Source organism: Megalobrama amblycephala, linkage group LG8 (genome assembly GCF_018812025.1).
Source record: "Megalobrama amblycephala isolate DHTTF-2021 linkage group LG8, ASM1881202v1, whole genome shotgun sequence".
Taxonomy (NCBI): domain Eukaryota; kingdom Metazoa; phylum Chordata; class Actinopteri; order Cypriniformes; family Xenocyprididae; genus Megalobrama; species Megalobrama amblycephala.
In genome coordinates, this window is record NC_063051.1 from 15,726,957 (window position 1) to 15,741,104 (window position 14,148).

The 14,148-nt window shown below is 36.8% G+C and overlaps 1 protein-coding gene across 2 annotated transcripts in view; it reads left to right on the forward strand.

Annotated features, from left to right (window-relative positions):
• The window catches only part of LOC125273870, a 145,345-nt gene extending 135,732 nt beyond the window's left edge, over positions 1 to 9,613 (forward strand). For both annotated transcript variants that reach the window (XM_048199631.1, XM_048199630.1), the window contains exon 5: positions 8,517 to 9,613. In XM_048199631.1, coding sequence (XP_048055588.1) covers positions 8,517 to 8,652 — 136 coding nt within the window. In that variant the 3' untranslated portion in view covers positions 8,653 to 9,613. The remainder of the gene's footprint in view (positions 1 to 8,516) is intronic.
• The last annotated feature ends 4,535 nt before the right edge of the window (positions 9,614 to 14,148 follow it).

The window sequence follows — 14,148 nt, forward strand, 5'->3', positions numbered from 1 at the left end:
AAATGGTGGTGCTGGAGACTAAAGGGTTCCTGATGGATTCACACTTAATTCTTCACCTTAATTCTTAATTCTTTTGCAGTTAACTTGTCTTCTCCACCTGTTTTTGTCTGATCCTTCTGACCCAATGAGTGTTTTGCTGTCCATTGGTCATGCCTTAACTTTGCAATTTCTAGCATTGCATTAGTATTGCATCCTTCTCATGAGCATTTAATAATTTTTGACTTTTCAGTCTTGAGTTAAATCTCTTTTTTGGCTCATTTTGCCTGATAAAAAAACTCTGCCTAATAAACATTTGAATAGAAGGCGTTTTTCATTTCCAGCATTCATGAACAATTATATATCACTTATAAATGATTAAATACAAAATTAATAGTTATTAAGATTGATGCGGTTTGGAATTGGTAAAATGTGCTTGGGAAAAAAATATGATCAGAAAATCAACTTGCCTAATAATTCTGCACAGGGTGTATAGCATTGGATATAGAATAGGAAATCATTGCTTAGCACTTACAGGAAGTCATGACTTACTACTTGCATTAAGTATTTCTAATTACTTAACTTAAAAAAATGTACAATATACAACCTGAATTCCGGATGTGTTGGGACGTTTTTTAAATTTGAATAAAATGAAAACTAAAAGACTTTCAAATCACATGAGCCAATATTTTATTCACAATAGAACTTAGATAACATAACAAATGTTTAAACTAATAAATATTACAATTTTGTGCACAAAATGAGCTCATTTTAAATTTGATGCCTGCTACAGGTCTCAAAATAGTTAGGATGGGGGCATGTTTACCATGGTGTAGCATCTCCTCCTCTTTTCAAAACAGTTTGAAGATGTCTGGGCATCGAGGTTATGAGTTTCTGGAGTTTTGGTGTTGGAATTTGGTCCCATTCTTGCCTGATATAGGTTTCCAGCTGCTGAAGAGTTTGTGGTCGTCTTTGACGTATTTTTCGTTTAATGATGCGCCAAATGTCCTCTATAGATCTGGACTGCAGGCAGGCCAATTCAGCACTCGGACTCTTCTACAACGAAGCCATGCTGTTATATATACTGTAATAGCTGCAGTGTGTGGTTTTGCATTGTCCTGCTGCAATACACAAGGCCTTCCCTGAAATAGACATCGTCTGGAGGGTAGCATATGTTGCTCTAAAACCTTTATATACCTTTCAGCATTCATAGTGCCTTCCAAAACATGCAAGCTGCCCATACCATCAGAGATGCTGGCTTTTGAACTGAATGCTAACCCTGGCACTGTATAATACTTTAGTAGAAGATTTTAGTGGAGGGCACTGCTCTGTAAAACATTTAAATTTATGTGTGTGTATACTACATTAATTTCAGTGAAGTCACTCCAGACTGTTTCGAATGCATTTGTACGGTATGTTTGTTGACAACTGTGCATGTATGGGTGAGTTTTTGACAGCTGTCAGTCCTCCACAGAGAAAAATATAGATAATTCAGCACAAACTGTTTAGATGAGCTCAAATACTATTACATCAAAACAGTAATGATGATATTTGAGATGTGATGATGCAGGTTTTACTTCACATGAGGCCTCTGTGTCAGCCGTGATGAGCGAGGACAGGGTGCTGCCACAGGTTTCTCATCTTGCACAGACAGCAAATCTGATGACACTGGCCTTGAGCTCTGCTCATGTGCCCCCCTCTCAGTCCCACCGTCTCACTGTCACGCAGGAAAACTCCCCCGACCGCTCCAACCCGGCGCTGCACATTTTCATACTCAGAGCCCGGAGGTTAAAATCGCTCATTACGCCGCCTGAGATTTATTAAAATAGATTATAGAAATGTTAATTAAGTCATTAATTACATTATTTAATCAGCATTGACAGATAATGCGGTGAACATTTGTGGTTTGGAGGGGGGGAGGTGACAAACTAGGGGGAGGGTTGGTGTCGGATCTGTGTGTGTGCACGAATGTCTGCTTGGGGGGGGCTGAATGTGGGAATTCATGTTGCTTACGTGAATAAATTACTCTTAAGGTATTATATTTGATATGATGGTGTCTGATGTACAGAATGTCCAGCTCTACCACTATGGATCATGCAAGCCATGCGGACAGCAATAAACCTAAAGTTTAGTTTATTTTTGTCATCCATACATCAGGTAAAGATATGTGCACCTTTTATGGAATCATATGTGGAAATTATGATAATAATGATAGTGAAAGTTAGATTTTCAAGTCAAGTCATACAGCTTTACTGAAAATCATGATGTTAATGTTTATAATATCTTCATGCCTTATAGTCGCATTTAGCTGATTAGGGCTGGGTGATAATAGAGTTTACATTTTGTGGCGATATAATCACACAGCCGAGATTAGCTATATTAGTACATATTGCTTTACACTAATGTGCTGTGAGATAAAAGTGGATGTACTATATATCCAACTTTATATAGAGAGCTGAGCGATAATATAGTTTACATTTTGCAACAATATAAACCATCATGCAGTTGAGATTTGCTATATAGTATAAATGGCTTTACATGATTATACTAAATTTTGCAGATCAATTTGGATGTATGATATGTCCAAGCTTATTGGTAACACTTTATTTTGATGATCCCCGTTTGACATTCTGTTGCTTATATGTAATGTTACACCTACATGTCAACTAACTGTCATTAGATTATTAATAGAGTATTAGTAGACTGTCTGCTTAAAGGGTTATTTCACTTAAAAATGACATTTCCATCATTAATTACTCACCCTCATGTTGTCCCAAACACGTAATTAAGATATTTTTGATGAAATCCGAGGGTTTCTGAAGCACACATAGGCAGCAATGTCATTACACCTTTTGAGGTCCAGAAAGGTTGTAAAGACATCGTTAAAATAGTCAACGTGACTACAGTGGTTCAACCTTAAAGTTATAAAGGGACGAGGATACTTTTTGTGCGCAAAAACAAAACAAAAATAACGTCTTTAACAATCTGAACTGTTGTCATACGCAGCTGACGCAGTGAGCGCAGTGTGGGCTTTTGTGTTTATGTCCAAACGCCAGCTCAGTATTGGCCGACGCTGTAAACTTGAGCAGCACGAAGCAAATGTGTGATGCTGACAAAGGAGCCGGCCAATAATGAGTCGGAGTAATAAAGTGTTCACTACGCCAACTGTGTATGACAACAGTTCATATTGTTAAATAAAGTAGTTATTTTGTTTTGTTTTTGTGCACAAAAAGTATTCTCGTCACTTCATAACATTTAGGTTGAACCACAGTAGCGCGTTGACTATTTTAGTGATGTCTTTACTACCTTTCTGGACCTCAAAATGGTGCAATGACATTGCTGCCTACTGTATGCATGCTTCAGAAACCCTCGGATTTCATTAAAAATAACTTAATTTGTGTTCCGAAGATGAACAATGGTCTTATGGGTTTGGGACGTCATGAGGGCGAGTACTTAATGACAGAAATTTAATTTTTGGGTGAACTAACCCTTTAATATCTGCTAACACTTTATTTTGATGATCCCCAACAGACATTTTACTGACTATAAGTAACTTTGCAAGTACGTCAACTTATTCTACTAACCCAAATCCATTATTCTACTAACACAATCCCAAACAGTCTACTAATACTCAAGTAATACTCTAATGTAGGTGCATCGTTACTTGTATAGTCAACAGAATGTCTAAAGGGGACCATTAAAGTGTAACCAAGTGCTATATAGGAGCAAATTTACTGATAGCAGTTGAGATTTTGTTATTTTCAGCAATTATGAACATTAATTTAGCTTCATTGTGGGATAAAAGTGACAACATGGGCAAGGAGGCCATTAGCATATAGTAACACTGTGTTCCTTTGCTCCTTCTGTGTGCTCCAGTTTTCATTCCACAATTTTAAATCTTTCATTGTGGGAGCATTTGGAGGAAGCATTTGGAGTGACATTTGGCAAAGGCCTCAAACCATATTTCCAAGCTGTTTAGAAAGAAAATACAAGGGGAGCGATCACGAGATGGATTACCAGGGAGGCGATACTGTGAACTTCCTTATCTGTTGACAGCTTAGTTACCGTTAAGAACAAGAAATGTGTTTTTCAATTCGGTGAGAATGGAGCTCTCCTTTGTCCCCATAGACCTGCATTACGGGATTGTGCGATCGGACCTGATAACTCTCAAATAACTGGCCTTGAAAATGAGTTTGGAAGAACGCTTGATTTGGTCTGTGATTCGGATTATTTATTGGCTACAAAGTTTGCTGAGAACTTTTCAACAGAAATGTGAAAACAATTAAAGTTCCGTTCCTGAGCTTCAATGTCGCCTGTTAAAGGACAAATATCCACATACACAGATGGACGTTCAAATGCGTCAACATATTGCTTCGTTTTTTTTATCTCATTTTGTCAGGGAGAATGAATGTGTGCTAATTATGATCTGACATCTGCAGATTCTATTCAAATGTGGTTAGCCATTTGTCAATCTCAATGAATTTCAATACTCAAGGGCTGGGTATGGAAAAAGAGACATTTTTAATGCAATGATGATGTTTTTCAAGGTCAAGAGTGATCGAATAACAAATTGACACTCCATTAATTACAATTTCAGATGAAGTAAACACTTTATCAAAGCTTTTGAAGTGCACTGTAACCTGGGAGTGATCGTGTCTAAATGACTCTTCTCGATTGTGACACTTCCACTCCTTCTTTGAGGTTGCCTGGCAACTTGTGAGTGGCCCAACTCTTCAGATGGAGAGGCTCTTGATTGTTGAGCTGAGTGACTGTTGAAATGAATCTCAGAATGCTTCTCTGAATGTTTTTAGTTGTCACCACCCTTGAGGACTACAAAGTGACTTGTGTCAAGATAATTCCTGACGTGGCGAGTCGCTAACTTTAAGTTCTTCTTTTAACCAATGTAATTGCATTTTCGTCTGCTACTTAAAAAAAATGATCACATAAAAAATATAAGAGGTATAATGAGAAAGAAACAGCCTCACACGTACCATTCACATATCACACTTTCAAATAATTGAGTTTGCAGGGTAACTGAAGTCATCCAAGCATAATAGTAATTGGCACTTTGATATCACCTCATAAACGTGCATCTCACTTTGAAAGTGTTCTGAGCAGATTCTTTCAGGTTTGCTACCTTTCTTATTATCTCTCTTCAACACTTTCTAAACAGTTTCTGTAATTATACAGCTACTTAAATGTGGCAGAGTGACAGTTTGGGTGATATTTCACTTAGAGGTCCACAATATGTCTTTTGAAGATGATTGCTGGCCTAAATCCAATACGCTACGATCTGCCTGAGGTAAGGAAGCAGAGAATAAATTGTTGAAGTAAGGTATATCTGGTCATTTATGGATCTCAAGAGGATTTTTCAGGGCTCCCATGGGACCTGTTATAGAGAGGGCAGGCAAATTGAGTAATAATGAGATTAAGGTTGCTTAAACATGCAAGACCAATTACGGTACTGTATGTAAGAATAGAACCATTCTGCATTACCACTAGTTTTAAATTCGTATTATCAATAACATTCATCTCTACGTCTTTTTCAATTCTCAGTATCCACCCAACAAAAGTAGTAAACTCTGTTGAGTTATAAAGACCCTTTAATTAAGTGGACCAAGTTCTAATCCACATTACAGCTTATTCTGACCTAGAACTTGTTTAGACAGGAAGTGACCATCGGACCAACATGTAAAGCAACCAAGCACATTTTTGTTTTACATGCCATTTTGGAGTGCATTTTGTCTAAAAAGGTTATATATATAAAAAATATATAAATATATATTAATTTTATAACTAAATAGTGCAGAAGTCTCCATGAAAGAAAGAAAGAAAGAAAGAAAGAAAGAAAGAAAGAAAGATAGAAAGAAAGAAAGAAAGAAAGAAAGAAAGAAAGAAAGAAAAAGAAAGAAAGAAAGAAAGAAAGAAAGAAAGAAAGAAAGAAAGAAAGAAAGAAAGAAAGAAAGAAAGAAAGAAAGAAAGAAAAAGAAAGAAAGAAAGAAAACACTGAAAGTGACATAATAAAATAGTTCACAGACACTGTTCAGAAGTTCAATAACATTTTTTTGTAAAGAAATCTTACTTTTATTCATTAAGGACACATTAAATTAATCAAAAGTGAGTAAATACATTTATAATCTTACAAAATATTTCTATTTTAAATAAATACCTTTGAACTTTTTATTCATCAAACAATCCTGAAAAAAAAAAAAAATAGTATTAAGTTGTCCACAAAATATTAAGCAGCACAACTGTTTGAGCACCAGCATATTAGAATGATTTCTATAGCATCATGTGACACTGAAGACTGCAATAATGATGCTGAAAGTTCAGCTTTGCTATCACCGGAAGAAGTTGCATTTTAAAATATACTAAACTTTTAATTGTAATGATATTTTACAATATTACTGTTTAGTTGTATTCTTGATCAAATGCAGCCTTGGTGAGCATAATAGACTTCTTTCAGAAACATTTAAAAATCCTACCAGCCCCAGACTTTTGATCATTATTTTATAAGAAAACTAAGCAGAAATATAATGATTGACTTGTGAACATCTACAGTGCTCAGCGTAAATGAGTACACCTCCTTTGAAAAGTAACATTTTAAACAATATCTCAATGAACACAAAACGATTTCCAAAATGTTGACAAGACTAAGTTTTATATAACATCTTTTTAACTTACAACATGAAAGTAAGGTTAATAATATAAATTAGGGTGATGCAAAAATGAGTACACCCCACTGAAAGTCTCTGGAGCAAAGCTAAATTTTAGACTACAAACATCTAATTTAAAGGTGCCCTAGAATCAAAAATTGAATTTACCTTGGCATAGTTGAACAACAAGAGTTCAGTACATGGAAAAGACATACATTGAGTTTCAAACTCCATTGCTTCCTCCTTCTTATGTAAATCTCATTTGTTTAAAAGACATAACACAAACATAACACTGACTGTTACGTAAGGGAGCCTGTGATTTAAAGGGGCCGCGTGCTGAATCGGTGCATAGTTAATGATGCCCCAAAATAGGCAGTTAAACAAATTCATTTTAAAAAATATATGGGGTATTTTGAGCTGAAACTTCACAGACACATTCAGGGGACACCTTAGACTTATATTACATCTTGTAAAAACTGGTTCTAAGGCACCTTTTAACAAGCATTCAACCACATGTGAGTTTTCATTAATTATGCTAATTATTCATTAAACAGGTATCCAGCAAAAGGGTGTTAAAACCCCTTCCCATTTCATGCTGTCAGCAATGGCACCACATGGAAGAGAAATGTCACAAGACCTGAGAAAGAAAATAATTTCTTTACACCAGAAAGGTGAAGTCTACAAGAAGATCAGCAAAGCTTTACATATCGGTCAGAATACTGTAGCAAAAGTGGTACAAAAATTTTAAAAAGATGGAACTGCAACCATCTCACAGAGACGTCCAGGTCATCCACGGAAGTGAACACCTCGACAGGAGTGTCTTCTGATGAGAAGGATGAAGAAAATTGGCATGCAAGTTCACTGCAGTTATCTAAAGAAGTAGAAAGCCAAACTGGGGTGACTATTTCCCGTGACACAATACGGTGTACACTGCAGAAGAATGGCATGCATGGGTGCCGTCCACGAAAGAAGCCTCTCCTAAAGCCCAGGCACAAAAAATCCCACCTAGAGTTTGCCAGGGCCCATGCTGACAAAGATGAAGACTACTGGGACTCTATACTCTGGAGTGATGAGACCAAGATAAATGTTTTTGGAACTGATGGCTTCAAAACTGTATGGCGTCGCAAAGGTGAGGAATACAAAGAAAAATGCATGGTGCCTACAGTGAAGCATGGTGGTGGCAGTGTCCTTATGTGGGGCTGCATGAGTGCTGCTGGTGCCGGGGAGCTGCATTTCATTGATGGCATCATGAATTCACAGATGTACTGCTCTATACTGAAAGAGAAGATGCTACCATCACTCTGTGCCCTTGATCGTCGTGCACTTTTCCAACATAACAATGATCCTAAACACATTTCTGAAGAAGAACAAGGTGAAAGTGATTCAGTGGCTTCTGATCTGAACCCAATCAAACACCTATGGGGAATTCTGAAGAGACGAGTTGAGCATCACTCTCCATCCAGCATCCAGTCTCTAAAAGAGGTCATTCTTGAAGAATGGAAAAAGATAGATGTTGCAAAATGTCTCCAACTTGTTCATTCCATGCCTAGAAGACTTGGTGCTGTCATTAAAAATCATGGAGGTCATACAAAATACTAGATGTAGTAGTTTTTGTTGTGGGGTGTACTCATTTTTGCATCACCCTAATTTGAGTAAAACTGAAAAATGTGTAATCTAAGTTACATTATTAACCTTACTTTCATGTTATAAGTTAAACAGATGTTATATAAAACTTAGTCTTGTCAACATTTTGGAAATTGTTTCTGTGTTCATTGAGATATTGTTTAAAATGTTACTTTTCAAAGGGGGTGTACTCATTTACGCTGAGCACTGTATTTAACCTGTTCTACCTGCTGACACTTGTGTATCTCTTTTTTTCCAAAGGTGCTTGTGCAGCTACTTCAGCCACCGACTCCAGCGAGCAGAGCAAAGCTCCTTTAGCCTCCAGCCTCGCAGATCTGAAGAGCATGAAGTCCAGACCAATCTGAGGCAGTGCGCCACGGCAGGGGTCAAAGGTTAGGACTCACCGGCAGTGGCGGTAGAGAGGAACCACTTGGTTGTAAGCTCTGAGAGGAGAGGATCAGGACCACACTGTTAAATATGACCAGGGGGAATAAGACCTGTGGTGCAGGAAGGAAAAAAAAAAACAGTGACTTATTTAAATGTCTGGAGAGGTCCTGCTGCAGACACTGGCATATTTTCAGCAGATGAAACCCAGAAGCAGAAGAATAACAGAAATGGATGATGCCACTGTTTTCCTGGGTTGAAAATGGATGGATGCTTCATAGCCCTTGAATTTTTTTTTTTTTTTTTTTAATAAAAACAGTGTTGAGTTGGTACAAAGTTTATCAGTTTACTTTACCAATATCCCAAAGCACTTTTGCCATATAATAGTTGTATATAATTCATTGCACATGTCACTTTTTAATGGCTGACTTTTTCAAGGGATTTTCAGAACTTCTGAGCCCATTTTTCAATGTCTTTCAGAAACATAATCCATAAATGTGATATACTCAAAAAATATAAAAAGTATATTTAAGTACTACATTGCCTGCATTTCTTTTGGATTTCTTTTTCATTTCCACCATCAGTGTATAGGTGTAAAAATATCTTTGACCTTTCCAGAAACAAACTGATGATCCAATTAGATCACTTATAATAATTGCCAATGCAAGAAGTACTCATGAAATTTTATTTTCTGTATCATGTTAAAGAAATGTATAAAGATGTATGAAGAAAAAAAAAAAGCTTGCTTTCTTCTCTCTTGCCTGTTCTTCTTCATCTTTGCACTGAGAACAAGTGTAACATTCTCAACCCTTGCAGCGCTGAGTACTGTAGCAATATTATAATGACATGACTAATGAGGATTGAGACCATGGTAACAGGTGTTAAGCATGATAATAAAAGGAAAGGTGGAGTGCTGTACTTTAGTTACTGTACTACTCCCACATGTTAATAAAAGTGCCGAGAGCTGAGTGCGAGCGGTTAGCAATCTCTTTTCTTTTTCTGTAGAGTGTGTACATTTATCACAGAGTGTGTCTAATCTAAATGGATGCTCTTTATTCGATATCTTTCAGTTCTTCCTGACCTGTCTCACAGGGCTTCTTCCTGTGCCTTGCCCCTGAAGATCACTGTAATGTGACTCACGAAAGTTCCAGTGTGTGTGTTTTTGTACTGAGTTTCACTCAATTTCAAAGTGTTTTAATGGCATGACTGATAAGATGCACTATCATTCAAAAGTTTGGGGTTCGTAAGATTTTTTAAATGTTTTTGAAAGAAGTCTCAAGTTTACTAAGGCTGTATGTATTTGATCAAAAATATAGTAATATTGTGGAATATTACTATAATTTAAAATGACTGTTTTCTAGTGTAATATGTTTTATCATTTTGATTATTGAAGAAAGATATTTCTTATTGCCAACGATGAGAACAATTGTGCTTCTCTTTTTTTTTTTTTTTGGAAGCCAATGTGTTTTTTTCAGGATTCTTTGATGTATATTTCAAAAGAACAACATTTATTGAAAAAAAAAAATATATATATAGACATTTTTGTAACAATGTAAAAGTCTTTACTGTCACTTTTGATCAATTTAATGCATCCTTGCTGAATAAAAGTAGTTAATTAATTTAGTATTTTCTTTCAAAACACAAGTTACTGACACCAAACTTTTGAACTGTAGTAGAATTGCCAAAGCACCTATACACACAAAAGCAGTGATTAAATAATAATAATATTAATAATAATAATAATTAAAATTAGATATTTTTTACGCTCAAGACATTAACGAACATATACTTTACAAATAGCAATAACAAAGAACATGGTTACAGTTAAACTCAGAAAACCCTTCAATATGTTAAAGGGTTAGTTCACCCAAAACTGAAATTTCTGTCATTAATTACTCACCCTCATGTTGTTCCAAACCTGTTAGACCTTCATTCATCTTCAGATCACAAATTAAGATATTTTTGATCAAATCCAAGAGCTCCATAGACAGCAGTTTAATTACCACTGTCAAGGCCAAGAAAGGTATTAAAGACAACGTTAAAATAGTCCACGTGACTACAGAGGTTCAACTTTAATGTTATGAAGTGACAAGAATATTTTTTGTGTGCAAAAACAAAACAAAAACAACGACTTTATTCAACAATCTCTTCTCTTTCATGTCAGTCTCCTATGCTGCTCATGTAGTAAAGGCAGTGCAGCACTTCTGGGTTCTACTGTATGTCAGAACGCGACTCATTATTGGCCGGCTCCTGCATCAGCATCACACGCATGCATCGTGCTGCTCACGTGCCAATACTGAGCCGGCGTTCAGACGTAAACAAGGAAGCGCTGCACTGTGTTTACTACGTCAACAGAGTAGGAGACTGACGGTAAAGTCGTTATTTTTGTTTTTGCGCACAAAAAGTATTCTCGTCACTTCATAAAATAAAGGTTGAACCACTGCAGTCACGAGGACTTTTTTAACGATGTCTTTAATACCTTTCGGGGCCTTGAAAGTGGTAACTATATTGCTGTCTATGGAGGAGTCAGAGAGCTCTTGGATTTCATCAAAAATATCTTAATTTGTGTTAATTTGGTGCCATGACACGACCACAACGCAGCCCTGAAGTATCAGCAGGGATCGAGTCAACTAGATCATCCATTGTGAAGACATCATCAACACGACAGCCAGTGCCACAGTTCCTCAACAGACCGTCCATACCGGCGTGATGAATACGGTCCTCAACTGGACACGACCACAACGCAGCCCTGAAGTATCAGCAGAGATCGAGTCAACTGGATCATCCATTGTGAAGGCCTCATCGACACGACAGCCAGTGGCGCAGCTCCTCAACAAACCGTCCATACCGGCGTGATGAATACGATCCTCAACTGGATGGAACTGAAATAAATACTTTGATTGTTGTGATCCTATCAGACTTATGATAGCAACCTGGTTGTAACAAAGCACTGTTCGCCAGAGGAGAACTGGCACCCCGACTAAGCCTGGCTTCTCCCAAGGTTTTTTTTTTTCTTCTCCATTTTAACACCTATTTGCCACTTGTTTGCCACCTGATGTCACCTGATGGAGTTTGGGTTCCTTGCCGCTGTCGCCTTTGGCTTGCTTAGTTGGGGACACTTGACATTTGATATTCAATAGTATTCTTGACATTTATTCAACAGTGCTTCTGATCTGCCTGCATTGACACTATTATTTAAGAGCTGCTGTTCAGCCAAATTATGTACCAGTTTTCAATGTAAAGCTGCTTTGACACAATCTGCATTGTAAAAAGCGCTATATAAATAAAGGTGACTTGACTTGACTTGACTTCTGAAGATGAACAAAGGTGAGTATTTGAGTCATTCCACGAAACCGGTACGATTTGGACTTACACATTTTTAGATTTTTTACCAAAATGTATTACTTTTCTGAACACCCCACAACATTAATGATATATTTTAACTTCCAGAAAAAACATATTTTCTCATCTCAGGCATCAATTGCCTATTATTGTGGTCATTATTTTAAGTTATGGACACTATGGAAGCTCTCTGAATATTATTATAAAATGTATTTGTGATAAAATCAACATTTTCCTATTAATCAGATGTCCCTCACACTAATTCAGCAATTGCAAATATAAAAGTTAATTTTTTATCAAAGGCTTAAATTCAGAATTTGACTAAAATCAGTATTCTTATGATTGCTCTGAACATTTCAGACAGAATTCAACTAAACTTTAAATTACTTTTTCATAAACTTTACAAAAAAAAAAAAAAATAAATAATAAAAATGTAGGTGTGACGGGGTTGTGATTTTTTGCCCAAATTGGCCACTTCTCAAAATCTAGTGAATAAATGGAGAGCGCATGGCATGCATGATATTAAGAAATCATGAATAATGTTGAAATAACAAAGATAATTTTCACAAGTAATAATTTTCTATCTTTAATTGATGTAACAGTGTTGAGTCGTTAAGCTTGACAAACACAATTTCACAACATAATTTAGTTATAATTATTAAATAAGTTGGTAACTTGCCTGTGTCTGCTCACAATGTTGTTCAGAAGACTTCTATGATGTCACTTCCTATTAATGATGTCACATAAGTATCAGTTCATTATTTTTATAGGGGGAGATTGATTCGTGTAACAGGGTTGCGGGGTTACCGAGGTACGGAACTAAATGATGTGATTTTAATGAATAATCATGAATTTACTTAGAAAAAAAAACATTACCAGCAAAAAAGCACAGATGGATATTTATGGGAATGGCAAAATGAACTTTTCTCTCATTTTATTATTCATATCCCAAGTACACTTGTGATTGAGGGACATGACAAAATAGGTGGTGTCAACTGAAAAAAACAAACTAATTTCTAATATGAAGATCAAATGTATGTCATGATTTTAAACATTATTAAAGGAGACATTTCAATTAATACAAAAAGCTTTTAAAAATATATTTTGGTGAGCCAATAGATAAAATACACTGAAAAAGGTCAGAGGGACTCAAATCGTACCGGTTTCGTGGAATGACTCAATTAATGACAGAATTTTCATTTTTGGGTGAACTAACCTTTAATCTATATTAATAGTTCTTCTGACACACCTGTTTTCTCCACATATACTTTACAAGACCACAAGTATGTCAACATTCACTCCTAATTAACAGGTTTGACTAGACCCCTTAATTCCAGTAAAGAGCAACTTTAATGCTACTGCATGTAATGACATTCTAGAGAATTTTGTGCTTTAACTTTATGGCAACATTTTCTGCTCCAGCATGACCACAGAGTCTGGTGTGGGACTTCCAGACCTGAACACCTTTGGGATGAATTAGAATGCTGAGTGCGAACCAGACCCCATCGCCTGACCTCACTGATCCTCATGTCTGAATGGGAGCATATCTCCACATACATGTTACAACATAGTGGAAAGGCTTCCTAGAAGCATGGAGTCTGTTAGGGAGTGTCTTGGCCACATACAGTCTTGTTTTGTATGTAATAATACACATGTATACAAGTATGTATATGCATATGTGATTCTGTGTTGTTGTGTGCTGTATGTGGAAATCAGAAAGTCATTTTACATCTTACAGAGGTCAGTAAATGCCACAGCATCCCCACTAACATCATCATGGTCTCCAGTCCGCCCATGCCTTGCGTGTGTGTACGCCCAGGGCTTAGTGTGCACGTACAGGGCCAGATGGGCACTTTCATGAGTGTGTGAGTGTGGATTACTCTGCCTGCTACATCTGGGTCTCCACATGGCACAGCAGACTACGGCAGGAGAGAGAGGCAGGCGGGCGGTCGCTGCCACCCCCTCTTCAAGGATGCCTATATGACAGCCGTGTTCTCCAGCAGGGCACTGGAACAAATGCCAAATGAAAAGGTCACATGTCCCCGCTACAGCCACAGGACCATTGCAAAGCACTCTGCCATTTATACAGAGTTAACCTAACTATTTTTGAGTAAAACAACCAGGACTTCAACCTCCTGGATGTTTATAGAAACAATATATTCATGAT